Source organism: Bombus vancouverensis, chromosome 6 (assembly GCF_051014615.1).
Source record: "Bombus vancouverensis nearcticus chromosome 6, iyBomVanc1_principal, whole genome shotgun sequence".
Taxonomy (NCBI): domain Eukaryota; kingdom Metazoa; phylum Arthropoda; class Insecta; order Hymenoptera; family Apidae; genus Bombus; species Bombus vancouverensis.
The window spans coordinates 10,263,861-10,276,500 of record NC_134916.1 but is presented as its reverse complement, the minus strand read 5'-3'; the positions used below and the strand labels follow the sequence as shown (position 1 = coordinate 10,276,500).

At 30.9% G+C, this 12,640-nt stretch overlaps 3 protein-coding genes across 5 annotated transcripts; all 3 read left to right on the top strand.

Moving 5' to 3' along the window:
- Window positions 1-69: 69 nt before the first annotated feature.
- Window positions 70-6,749, top strand: LOC117155620 (uncharacterized). 2 transcript variants are annotated; one of them, XM_033331801.2, is made up of 10 exons: window positions 70-800; window positions 951-1,059; window positions 1,191-1,517; window positions 1,605-1,841; window positions 1,922-2,234; window positions 2,318-2,622; window positions 2,697-3,224; window positions 3,300-3,468; window positions 3,602-6,239; window positions 6,642-6,749. In XM_033331801.2, the coding sequence occupies exons 1-9, from the start codon at window positions 763-765 to the stop codon at window positions 4,138-4,140; spliced, it is 2,565 nt and encodes an 854-aa protein (XP_033187692.1). In that variant the 5' UTR covers window positions 70-762; the 3' UTR covers window positions 4,141-6,239; window positions 6,642-6,749. The 2 variants fall into 2 exon arrangements, with proteins under 2 accessions (XP_033187692.1, XP_033187691.1); XM_033331800.2 differs by having other exon boundaries at window positions 3,300-3,480.
- Window positions 6,413-8,731, top strand: LOC117155724 (putative ATP-dependent RNA helicase DDX55 homolog). The gene is made up of 7 exons (XM_076619134.1): window positions 6,413-6,511; window positions 6,642-6,749; window positions 6,849-7,121; window positions 7,200-7,558; window positions 7,624-7,821; window positions 7,884-8,558; window positions 8,662-8,731. Exons 1-7 carry the CDS (start codon window positions 6,413-6,415, stop codon window positions 8,729-8,731), a joined length of 1,782 nt encoding a protein of 593 aa, XP_076475249.1.
- A 366-nt stretch (window positions 8,732-9,097) lies between these two features.
- Tes (testin LIM domain protein) lies at window positions 9,098-12,447 on the top strand. 2 transcript variants are annotated; one of them, XM_033331997.2, is made up of 5 exons: window positions 9,102-9,353; window positions 9,673-9,874; window positions 9,947-10,236; window positions 10,355-11,797; window positions 11,884-12,447. In XM_033331997.2, the coding sequence occupies exons 1-5, from the start codon at window positions 9,288-9,290 to the stop codon at window positions 12,244-12,246; spliced, it is 2,364 nt and encodes a 787-aa protein (XP_033187888.1). In that variant the 5' UTR covers window positions 9,102-9,287; the 3' UTR covers window positions 12,247-12,447. The 2 variants fall into 2 exon arrangements, with proteins under 2 accessions (XP_076475596.1, XP_033187888.1); XM_076619481.1 differs by lacking the exon at window positions 9,673-9,874 and having other exon boundaries at window positions 9,098-9,353.
- Window positions 12,448-12,640: the final 193 nt, after the last annotated feature.

Below are 12,640 nucleotides of genomic sequence, written 5' to 3'. Positions count from 1 at the left end.
GTAGGTTCTTTAAGAAAGAGCATTGCGAATGATCTTTATCAGAATTTGCATTAACTTCTCACTAGGTGGCGACTGTATTTGACAGTCACCGGGATCAGGTTGATCAGGCGACTTGTGCTAAGTTTTATCGTTTACCACATGTTGATTAATTAAATAGAAATACAATTTCGTGGCCGAAATCATTATTTGGGGCTACCGTTGTTCGTTTCTTAACTCCGTCAACGCAAAAATTCCATAAAGGTGATTTCCTGCGTAAAGAGAACGGAGTTACGTCACGCACTAGCAAGATATCGTGTGTCGAGCAGACCGTGTTCCCCCGTACGTCTCTTCGAATACAAAGTGTTCCTGCTTTCTTTGCTTACACTCTTGTGTCTGTCAAAATCCGAAAGTCACGCACGCGCTAGACTTTCGCGAACGAGTGTTTAGATAACCATTGGAGCATAACCTATAAACGATTGTGATTCGAAAACCGATCGTGAATGTTGGTAGTTGTTGTAGCTAATACCTCCTGTCAATCATTTTGGGGACGAAAAATATTTGAAATTGAAATTTTAAATATCTAACGAGCAGTTCGTTGAAGAAGAAAAAAATCGTTAATACCTCCCTGCGTTGGGATATTCGATCGAAAATATTTTTTGACGTTAAGTAGTCACCGGGAAATTAGTCAAAATTCCGGTCCCCACTAGGAAACGAGAAGGTCCGCAACAAACCGGCGGCAGAATTCCACCAACCACTGGCGAAGAATCCTCGTCGAGTGGCAAAATGAATAGCAAAAGAAAGAATCGTTCAAACACAAACAGGTATCTTTTTCTTTTGTTTCATTATATATCTTCCATATCTTTCTTTATCCCTTTCAAACTGAACAAATTTTAAATGTTCAACTACTAAACTTTTTCGTTTCTTGATATTTAAAGACAATATTGGATTTATAAATATGATTTTATTTTCAGATCACCACGTGCTCGTGGTCCACAAGAAAGATGTGTTGCTGCTGAAGGGGTATATAATAATGCCCATTTTATGCATGCCATAACTAGTAATGTTGGCAATGTTGTACAGGTAATAGATTTATTTGATAAGAATAAACAAAGACCATATTTTTTTCTGACTTTCTTCATTAATAAAACATATAAAATATAAATTTTGTAAGCTCTTTTCATATTTATTGTAATATATTTGTATTATCGCAGATTCAAACATTAAATGGTTCAATATATGAAGGTATTTTTCGCACTTTCTCAAGCCAATTTGATGTTGTCTTAGAAATGGTACATCGTGTGGAAGTTACAGAAAAATTTAATCCAGATAGTGTAGTAGAGAAATTAATTTTTAAACCACAAGATATTATTACTATGTATGCCAGGGATATTGATTTAGATTATGCTACACGTGATGGGTTTAGAACAGACACTTCTATTAGTAAATATAATGGTGTAGTTGGTGAGAAAGAATTGGAACCTTGGGATGCTCCTCCTGCTACTATGAATGGAGATGATTTAAAATTGGATGGTACAACAGTAAGTACACAATATTTATAATAATAAAAAGAATATAAATACATATATAAGTAATGTATTCATATATACATATAAAATTAACTTTAGAATGGGTGGGATGCTAATGATATGTTTCGCAAAAATGAACAAAAGTATGGTGTTCAAACAACATATGAACCAACTTTAGCTGCTTATACATTACCACTTCAGAGAAAAGATACAAAAGATTACAAAGAACAAGAACAAAAGGCTGCAGAAATTGCAAATGAAATAGAGTCACAGCCAAATTACAAAGCTAGACTAGAACTGGAAAATGGCGATGAAGAGGAGAGATTTGCAGCCGTGGTGCAGTTTCTTGCTACTGTTATAGTTATATTTAGAAAGTGTGGAATTATTTATCTTCTATTAATTTTACATAATTTTAGGTGAGACCTACTGAAGGTAAATATATTCCACCTCCACTGAAGAAGAAAAATGGAAATAGTGCAAAGCTGATGAGATCTAGTGAACCACCGCCCTCGCCAGGACCTGCAACTGCTAATAAAAATGTCTTTAATCAACAATCTCCGTCCAACGTAAATGTGAACATTCCTCCAAATTCGAATCTTCCTATTGGAATGCAAAGTGCTCATCCTTCGGTACAACATCCAGTATCAATAAGCCTGGGACTAGTGGTTACATATAACAACCCTCCACCACCATTTGTGCCTACACCAGCAACACAACCACCACCACCAGGTACTAATTACATTCATAACAATAAAATATAGAAACATAAAAATAATTCGTACATTTTCTTTTAAACAAATTTATATTTATAGTACCTGTGATTCAACAATCACAACCGCAATCTCAGGCAACACCTTCTGTACCACAAGTCAGTTTTCCACCACAGCAACAACAGACATCATCATCCAAAATAAATACAGAAAAGCGTGAACGGCCTGGCAGACAACAAGTGTATCAAGCAGATAAAGCACCACCAGCACCATTCCCACAAACAAATGTTACCACTGCTCATCAACAGCAGCAATCATCGCATCAACAGCATGGTCAATTACAACAACAAAATTCTGTTGAAGGACAACGATGTGAGATAGTTTCCCATAAATCAGATCATAGAAAAGTAATACTTTTTCTATAAATTATATTTAAGCTACTTTATGTGTACAAAATTATGGAACGTATATATCGTTAAAGGTACCAACACCACGTAGTAGAGAAGAACAACATTCAGAATTGAGGCAATTTGCATCAGAGTTCAAATTAGCAGAAACACCAGCACAAGATACACCACCTGTTACCAGAAAGCAACAACACCAACATCAGCAAGATACTCATACTTCACCTCAAATTACTCAGACACATCATCAATCATCACATCAGCACACAACGTCACAATCGTCGCAACAGCAACCGCAACAGCAACAACAGCAACAGCATCCAAATCCTCCACAACAGCAGCAACAACAACAACAACAATCACATCAAAATCAAACTGTTCCAGAAGAAACTGTGGTCACTAGTAAACCACCACCAGGTCCATTACCATTGCGATCTACAAGTCCTCCCCAATCACAACAACAACAACAAACTTCTACAAACACCCCCCCTGTAACCCAAGCCCCACAAGAAGCTACTGCCGATAAAATAACGACAGCTTTCAAAAAATCTACGTTAAACCCAAATGCTAAAGAATTCAATCCAAATACTAAAGCTTTCACGCCGGTAAGCTACCACTTATTAGATTAGAAATTAGCGATAATGTAATATTGAATTATAATATAAATATTATACCTTCAGCGATCTCCAAGTACACCAACACCAAGTAGACCACACACACCACAAACACCTCAATATACTGGAGCAACTATGCCTACAACTGTAGTCATGCCAGCATATGTAATGACTAGCCAACCACCAACTGCGTTCAGTCAGCCACCGACTCAACCTGTGACAAGGTTCCGGAAGGGTCAGTATCTAGGTATCTGCATCTTATTTCCAATATTCTATTTATTAATAAATGTTTTATATTCAATTTTTTTCCAAAACATAGATCTCTTTCGAGATAATCATAAAATTGCATGTTATTCTGCTTATTTCAGTACCAGTAATGCATGCGCAACATCGTGCTCAAGATATAGCCTCTCAGATGCAAGTAGTAGCAGCAACTGGACAACCTTTAATGGCACCAGCACCTCTACATCCACCATTCCAGGTGCCTTATCCTACTCAACCAGCATATCAACAGATGGTACGCATGGTTCAGGCACCACCACCACCGCCACATATGGCAACACCTTATCATCACCATGACTCACCAGGACCACAGGCTCCTGGTATTCAGTACATGGGTCCACATACACATCCACACCCTCATGTTGCTCAACAACCACCAAGTCAAACCCCCTCTCCAGCTAATCCTAATCCACCACACACACCAGGCACTTACAATCCTCCTGGTACTCCACAACCCACGTATCCTCCACCACCTCCTCAAGGCCATGCTCCAAGTTATCCAATAATGTGTCCTATAATTCCTCCTCATATACCAATACCGCCCCAACATATGCAATACTTGCCGCCACAACCACCTCCAGGAGCGCAGCAAACTATACCAGTGATTTTGCCGCACAATCAGTAGCTGCAATCAGAAACGGAAAAAAGAAGAAACTACTAGTATTCTGCAGAGGTAGAATAAAGTTTATAAATTTAAGTTACTTTCATGATGGCGTTTGGCACTTAAAATGACTTTCTTGCTTGTTCTATGCGTCGATATATCTATAAGCAATTTTATAAGTTTCACTCTCCTTTCTTTTCTCCATTAATAATAGCAATATCATTCCAAACTCAAAACAAAAATAGTATGCGTTTTATTTAATTCAGATAATAATCAGCCACTTTTACAAAAAAGAAAAATTTATAAAATAGTAATAACCTAAAATGAAGTGCTAATCATCTTGAAAGTGACTTTGAAGTGGGTTAGTTAATTACAGAGGACCCACAATGACATTTAGTCCCTCAAATTGTATTTAAATCTTAATCATATGAGACAGATTTCAGTATACAATTTACCATGGTGTACTACTATATTATTAATTTAAATGTTACAACAAAAAACAAACATAATCTTTGAGATTAATTTATAGAAATATATGAAATGTAAAAGGAAAATTGGCAAACAAACAATTTCAAAATTGTATTGGTAGGTGGTGCCTATGCATTATATTAGGAAATGAAAGAAATGAGGGACTGTGACTATAAAATACTGCAAGAAATATTAAAATTAAAGAAATTTCACTTTTAATTATCATAGCTCACACTACTTTGTAAACATTCATTAAACCAAAATTCAACCTGTAAGGTTGATACAGAGAGCTATCCAATAGTCTGGTAGTGAACGTATCTTCGGAGATTTGAGTACTCAAAAACGGAGTAATTGTGAACATCACGCGAGTAAAACTTTTTTTTACACAAAGTAATTATTGGTATAATGTAAAAAAATAGAACATATGACATATTTTTCTGCTCGCGCTTTCATATTTGATATCTTGCTGCAGTGGATAAGAAGCACAGGAACAGGTCGATATAATTCTTCAAAATTTCATTAAATTGCGTTTAATTGTACAAAATTAAATGACATGATATTGAAATAATTGAAGTCAACTTTCAAATTTTGCGATTTGTTGATGACGGATTTTGTTATGAGATGCTAATACATAAGATCCTCAAAGCAAAGAATAAATCTAATTAGAAAAAATGTATAAGAGAAAAAGGATCTGGCAAGTAACGTTTAAAACGACCCGACAGACGATCCTGTCGTGAGAAAAAACCATCTGCATATATAAAGAGGTACAAATGTATTAGTTTTTGTTTAGTGATTTAAAATATAAAATTTCGATATCCTTTTTTTATGCAATAACATGTTTACAGTAATAATTATCGATCTTATATTCGTAAAAAAAAATAGATAAAAGTAGTAGAAATAGATTTAAAAATGATACAAGGAACATTACATTGATTATATTCAATTTTTAAATTAAATTTTCTTCTTCTTAAGCTTAATTTAGATAAGTATTACGTAATCTATGTAATGTCTTTATAAATGAGCATTATTTTTTATTATAGATAACATGAATTATAAATTAAGGAAAGTATTGAAGAAATTTTCAGAAAGGTAACAATATTTTATTGTCCACTAGATTGAAGAATTTATTGCGTCGAATATTTAAAATTGTTATAACAATTAAATATATTGTGTACCTCTTGTGTATAAACAAATACTGTCAGATAGTATGGCATTGAAAAAAAAAAAAACAAATTGAATTACGGCCTTAGACCTAGTCGTGTACATAAAAGAAATAAAGGCAAGGACGATCCTTATCTGAGAGATAGTTGAATGTGTGGCATCGTTAGACACAAATTTTATATGGAAGAGATTTAAAAAAAAACATCAAAATAAACTCAATACGTTAAAAGCCAATTTGTACATGATGGTTTATTTATTTTTAACTTCCTATAAAATGTTTCAAGATCTAAATTTTAATCACGAAAATTTATTGAATACGTTTTATTTATATCTCTTTCCTTTTATAATTACATTTTACATTTAATTTAATATAAAGTTTCCATATCTCACAGTAAACACATTTCAAAAATATTAAATATATCCTGAAACTAAAGATTGATTTATATAAATGATATTTGAAAAATCTACGATAAGGTTATTAAGGTATTCTATATGTACGTATAAATCATCTACAATCTGATTTACATTGTACTCTATACTAGTAGTAATGGCATGTTCAACATAACCTATAAAACTCTATTAAATTATGTTTGAAAAAAAAGTAACGTTAAAATTATATATTTTTTAATTTTTTAACTTACTTTAACTTAAAATTTTACAATTCATAATGAAAACACAAAATTGGAAAGAATTAGAGTTGCCTTTAAGTGATTCTGTATTAAAAACCATTGAAAAGTTGGACTTTCCTTATATGACACCCGTGCAGGTAAATTATAGCAATCAAAATTATAAAGTTATGACAAATTTTAGATTTGAATCCTTTGATAAAATAATATTTATAGTTTAAAATAGTTACAAATTTTGTAAATTTGAAATTTTGTTTAAATTATACACAGGCAGCTTCCATACCATTACTACTAAAAGGAAAAGATGTTGCTGCAGAAGCAGTAACAGGGAGTGGAAAAACAATTGCGTTTTTAGTTCCACTCTTAGAGATATTGCAGGTATCATATGAAATCTACAACCTGTGATTATTTTTGTTTAATACATATTTATATATTTTGGATAAAAAAGTAATCATTATTTACTTAAATTTAAAACAGAAAAGAAATGAGAAATGGAAACCTATAGAAATTGGAGCAATAATAATCAGTCCTACAAGAGAATTGGCTATCCAAATAAATGAAGTTTTGCAAAAGTTTCTAGACAATATACCAGATTTAAAACAAGTATTACTTGTTGGTGGTACAACAATTGCAGAAGATGCAGATAAACTTAAAGCTGGAGCAAATATTATTGTAGCCACACCTGGTCGATTAGAAGATATGTTGTCTAATTGTAAAAGTATAAACTTGACAGCATATGTAAAATCTTTGGTAACTAATATTTAAATATAAAATATGTTTTTATAGTAATATTTTGTTTAAATTAATTATTAGCAATGTTACTCATAGGAAGTACTGATCTTAGATGAAGCTGACAGACTATTAGATCTAGGATTTTCTGCAACGTTAGATACAATATTATCTTATTTACCACGTCTCAGAAGAACAGGTTTATTTTCTGCAACTCAAACAAAGGAATTGCAGCAGTTAATAAGAGCTGGGCTTAGAAACCCAGCTGTGATAACTGTTAAAGAAAAACCAAATATTTCTACACCTACGAATTTAATAAATAATTATGTCATTGTAAATGCTGAATATAAATTATCTATAATGATAGATTTTATTCAGCGTAAAGGGATTAATTTAAAATATATGATTTTTTTATCTACTTGTGCTTGTGTTGATTATTTTAGTCATGTTGCACAAACGTAAGTTATAAACCATTTAGGTACATTTCTGTCAAGATACATCTTATAACGTGTTTTGGTTTTAGAATGTTGCCGACTATTCAAGTATTTGCAATTCATGGCAAAATGAAAAACAAGCGGTACAAAGTATTCAACGATTTTCGATCTATTGAAAGTGGAATTTTAATTTGTACAGATGTAATGGCTCGTGGTATTGACATTTCAGAAGTTGATTGGGTATTACAATATGATCCTCCATGTTCAGCAAGTAGTTTTGTTCATAGGTAAGAGTAGATCTAACTTTAAAATTTCTTATTATTTATAATTTTGTTGTAACTTGCTCTAGATGTGGTAGAACTGCTAGAATAGGTAACGAAGGAAATGCATTGTTATTTCTCTTAAAAACAGAAGATGCATATGTAGAATTTATTAAAAGAAATCAAAAAGTAGATCTACAGCAAATAGTTTTGGAGCCATCCATTATTTCATACAAAAAGTGTTTAACGTGTATGAGAAATTTACAAAAACAAGATCGCTCTCTTTTTGACAAGGCCAACAGAGCATTTGTATCATATGTACAGGCATACAATAAGCATGAATGTAATTTAATATTAAGATTGAAAGATATTGATCTAGGAAAGCTTGCAATGGGTTTTGGGTTATTACGAATGCCTCGTATGCCAGAACTTAAAGGAAAAGATATGTCAAATTTTCAAGAAGAAGATATTGATATCAATTCAATTACATATTCAGATAAACAAAAAGAAAAAAGTCGTTTAGAAAAATTAAAGATTTTTCGAGACACCGGAGTATGGCCTAAGGCACAGAAACGTAAATGTAAACAAACTGAACCATGGTCTGAAAATAAAAAACAGAAAATGGAAAAGCAAGAAAACCGTAAAAAAAGGAAAGAGAAAAAACTGAAGCAGAAGATGTCAGAAAACTCAACAAAAAAGCGAAAAAAAAAGATGAATGAACAAGATATCAAAGATTTAGCAAAAGACATAGCATTAATTAAAAAGTTAAAAAAGAAAAAGGTACGTTTAATATAATTTTTGAAATGAAAATTTCCTTAAAAAATAAACCCTCATATATATATTTTTAAAGAAGAGTAATTATTTCAGATTTCACAAGAAGAATTTGATACCGCTTTTGGAACTGATTGAAAAATTTAATGGATATAGCAGAAGGTAAACAATACATGCTGAAGTTATATTCAAATGAGCCTTTTTTGTATATATTCAGTATACAGATAAAGAAGCATGTATATATTATAGAATTCTTCAATCTTTTGTATTATTTTCATGTATAGTTTATTTATTGATAGTACTACTCAAATTATAACAAATCTTCTCTGTTAAAATAAGTATATTTTAATTTTCTTTACAATAAAAATTTTTTATAAAAATGAAGAAAATAATTTATACCATATTACACATGTTAGATAAATAAAAAATATTAATATATATCTTTTCCTACATAATAAGATAACACTGAACTCTGAATTGAATATGTGAAGTATTCTGAGTATTGTGAAAATGTATGATATATAGTGTATGTATATGTGAAATCTTTTTGAAGGAAGATTTCATTATGTGAGTGGGCCCCACTTATCGAGTATAGTAGAAGGGGGGACATAAGCACTGCTTTAATGTGGCATAGTGATGAGTCACACGTTTGTGCAAGTGTCAACTGGGTGTAACAAATATAATTTCAATTTTTATAATAAAAAATAAGAAATTGATTAGAAATGAATAATACAGATGTAAATGATCGTCCGAAATGGTTGCTAGAATTGGAAAATCGGAAAAGAAAAGTGAGAATTTAAAGAAGCGATTTTAGAGTATACTTAGAGATATATTTTTTCGCTTTTCCTTTGTAATATGATATCTGTTTACATTTACTATTTATTATTTTTTATATATAATTATTTATTATTATTTATTATTATTTATATATAATTCAAAACAATTTAATCATTAAGTACATTTAGTAAACTAAAAATAATATACAACCGTAGAAAATTTTATTTGAATTTATCAGTTATAAATACCTACAATTTTTAATCCTCTGGAGATTATTAATAAAATTAATTGCTTTTGAAATTTCTAAATCATTGTAATCATTTTATTCAGCCTCGATTGGCACATGAGGCTGGGGCAGGAGCACCTTGTGTTCTTTGTAAAGCTGCATGTCCAGGTTTGGATTTACATTTTTGGAGAAAAATTTGTAAAAATTGTAAATGCAGTAAAGATGATCATGATGTTGATGATGACGATTTTCCCCAATTTGATTTGTTGTTTGGAAACTCAAGAAAATATAAGAAAAAATCAATATGTAAATACCACTAAATTAAAATAATATACACAATATATATACAATATAATACCTTTTTATTAAATTTTTTAGTATTACATATAAACAGTGGAAAAGAACATGCAGAAGAAGCATTTGAATGGGTGCCACCAGATACAACAAAAGAACTTGCTATAGACTATATGAAAGCCTTACCTATGGAAAAATTACCCATTAAGGGATCACCTGGTGCAGCTCTGAGGAGACAATTATTACAAAAACAGTTACCTCTTCATGACATAGATTATAAAACTTGTGATAAGTTAAGTGAACAAGAGAAAAAACAATTTGAAAGGTATTTAGAAAATATAAAAAAATATGTGGGACAAGGAACAGTGACAAAGGTAAGATATTATTATACATTATAAATTTAATCACCAATTAAATTTGAGTATATATAAATTAAATCAATAATATATATATTTATTTATTAATATATTATATATATATTATTTACTATAGATATTAAGTGCTCGTCCATTTGATGGATCATTAATAACACCTGTAAATGCAACAGACCTGCAACATCATAGTCCACAAAATAAACTTAATGTGCCACCAAGCTTTGTTCAATTACGTACACCAAGCAGTTTTGCTCCAAAAAGTTCACCTAAGAAGAATTTATATGAAAATTTAAATGTACATAACTTTTCTACTCCTTTAGATACAAGTAACAGTAGTAATATTAAGAATATTCCAATTCTTGAAAAATATAATATAATCAATAAAGGTGGTGAAATTAATAAAAGTAATAGTCAAGATATTGCAAAAGATGTGCCAACAACTGAAAACTTGAAGTATTTAAATGATGCAGCAGTCACAAATGTTAGTTCTGAAGTGACATCACTTTGTACTCCATCAAGATATCACAAAGAAGTATACAAAGATGTACTAAAAAATCCATCCACCTCTCTGATACATTCAAAACCAATAAATGATAATGTTGGTATTGTAGAAGCTCTATTAGCAGATGCTTTGCTACCACCTAGTACAGTACATGCAAATGATATAGTTAGAAGTACACTAGACGAAAAGGGTCTAATGTATATACGCGAAAAGCTCACAAATAAGTATAGTAATCAAGAAAATCAAGGGCAGGTACTATCCAATATTCCCAATTTTGCAAGAAGTTCAGATTCAAACAACTCACTATGTAGAAACACTGCTTTTGGATTACAAAATGAAAATATTCCCACAAACACAAATAAAGGAGCTGATAAAACAGTTACTATTAGTAGTGTAAAATATCCTGGAATGTTAATTCCATCAAAGGATGAACTTCAAAAAATAAAAAAGGATATTCATAATTCTGGGCCAATAAAGACAGAAATGGAAATAATGAAAACCAATTCAAACTTAGTTAAATCTGATCCTTTGTATTCTACAGGTTTCAACATAGAAAATCTAACAGAATGTAAATCACAAACTCCTTCAAAAGTAGTGGAAAATTCATTTCCTTCACCAGCGTCATCATCACAAATATATCCACAGATCTTCGATATTAATAATTATCAAGCAACAGTAAATAGTTTTACAACACCATCCACCACCCTTCATTCCGAGAAATTGGAAAATCAGATTTTTCCTTATGAAACTAATTCTACAGCAAAACCATTGGAACACCATGTTCCAAATATAACACATCTTAAGAGTGTCATGGAGGAATTAACAATAGATTCTAAATCACAAAAGTGCCATAAATGTGAAGAAGGGTTCCATGTTGGTGATGTTGCAGTAATTACGGACAAAGCTAAAAATGCAGTATGGCATCCAGGGTGTTTCATATGTAGTATGTGTAATGAATTATTAGTAGATTTGGTATACTTTTATTATAAAAACAAATTATACTGTGGTAGAGATTTAGCAACACTTTTAGGAATTCCTAGATGTTTTGCTTGTGATGAGGTATGTACAATATACTTAAAAAGGTTTCCAAAAAATTTCATCTCTACTTCATAATAATAAATTTTATATTATCTTATATTTTTCAGCTTATTTTTGTGCGAGAGTATACTGTCGCAGAAGGACATAATTATCACGTAAAACATTTTTGCTGTTGGGATTGTGATGTTCCATTGGCTGGGAAACAGTACATCACAGAAAATGATCGTCCATTATGTCTCTTGTGTTATCAAAAAACATATGCAAAAACGTGTAACATGTGTGAGAAAGTAATTGCAGCAGATCAACAAGGTGTTGCTGTTAAAGATTTAAATTTTCACGCAACAGAGGCATGTTTCCGTTGTTATATTTGTAATAAAAATTTGTTAAATGGCAGATTCGCAGTTAAAGAGAAAAAGATATTTTGTAGTAAGGAATGTATTTCAAACTTTTTGCATCCACAAATTAAATAACTAATCAGGAAATATTTCTTTATATTGTACCATTTTTAATAATCTAGCATCTTTTTTTAATATTACGTGTTATTTGTTATAAAATACAGTGCATTATGTAGCTTTAATTTGTTGTACATATTTATCAGCATGAAATGTACATCATATTGAAAAACAGACATTGTACACAATCATGTGTATAAAAATATATATTTTTACTAAGTATCTAAATCATTTTTTCAACAAATATTCGTTATATACGTACATTTATATTACATTTTAAGTCATTATACAATTTATTATGAAAGATAATATATAAAACAATTTGACCTTTATCTTATTTTAGTCATTACTTTTATGTTAGAATATTTTATTACTGAAGCTCTATAATAACTTTTGCGAATGAATTAATAAA

What these genes read in the sequence shown, in the direction of transcription:
- LOC117155620 (XM_033331800.2), top strand. Translation starts at nt 763, where the DNA reads ATGAATAGCAAAAGAAAGAATCGTTCAAACACAAACAG. An exon ending in ATAAATCAGATCATAGAAAA is followed by an intron (nt 2,623 to 2,696) that starts GTAATACTTTTT and finishes ATATCGTTAAAG; the next exon opens with GTACCAACACCACGTAGTAG. An exon ending in ATACTAAAGCTTTCACGCCG is followed by an intron (nt 3,225 to 3,299) that starts GTAAGCTACCAC and finishes TTATACCTTCAG; the next exon opens with CGATCTCCAAGTACACCAAC.
- LOC117155724 (XM_076619134.1), top strand. Translation starts at nt 6,413, where the DNA reads ATGAAAACACAAAATTGGAAAGAATTAGAGTTGCCTTTAAGTGATTCT. An exon ending in CACTCTTAGAGATATTGCAG is followed by an intron (nt 6,750 to 6,848) that starts GTATCATATGAA and finishes AATTTAAAACAG; the next exon opens with AAAAGAAATGAGAAATGGAA. An exon ending in GCAAGTAGTTTTGTTCATAG is followed by an intron (nt 7,822 to 7,883) that starts GTAAGAGTAGAT and finishes AACTTGCTCTAG; the next exon opens with ATGTGGTAGAACTGCTAGAA.
- Tes (XM_033331997.2), top strand. Translation starts at nt 9,288, where the DNA reads ATGAATAATACAGATGTAAATGATCGTCCGAAATGGTTGCTAGAATTG. An exon ending in ATATAAGAAAAAATCAATAT is followed by an intron (nt 9,875 to 9,946) that starts GTAAATACCACT and finishes TAAATTTTTTAG; the next exon opens with TATTACATATAAACAGTGGA. An exon ending in GACAAGGAACAGTGACAAAG is followed by an intron (nt 10,237 to 10,354) that starts GTAAGATATTAT and finishes TATTTACTATAG; the next exon opens with ATATTAAGTGCTCGTCCATT.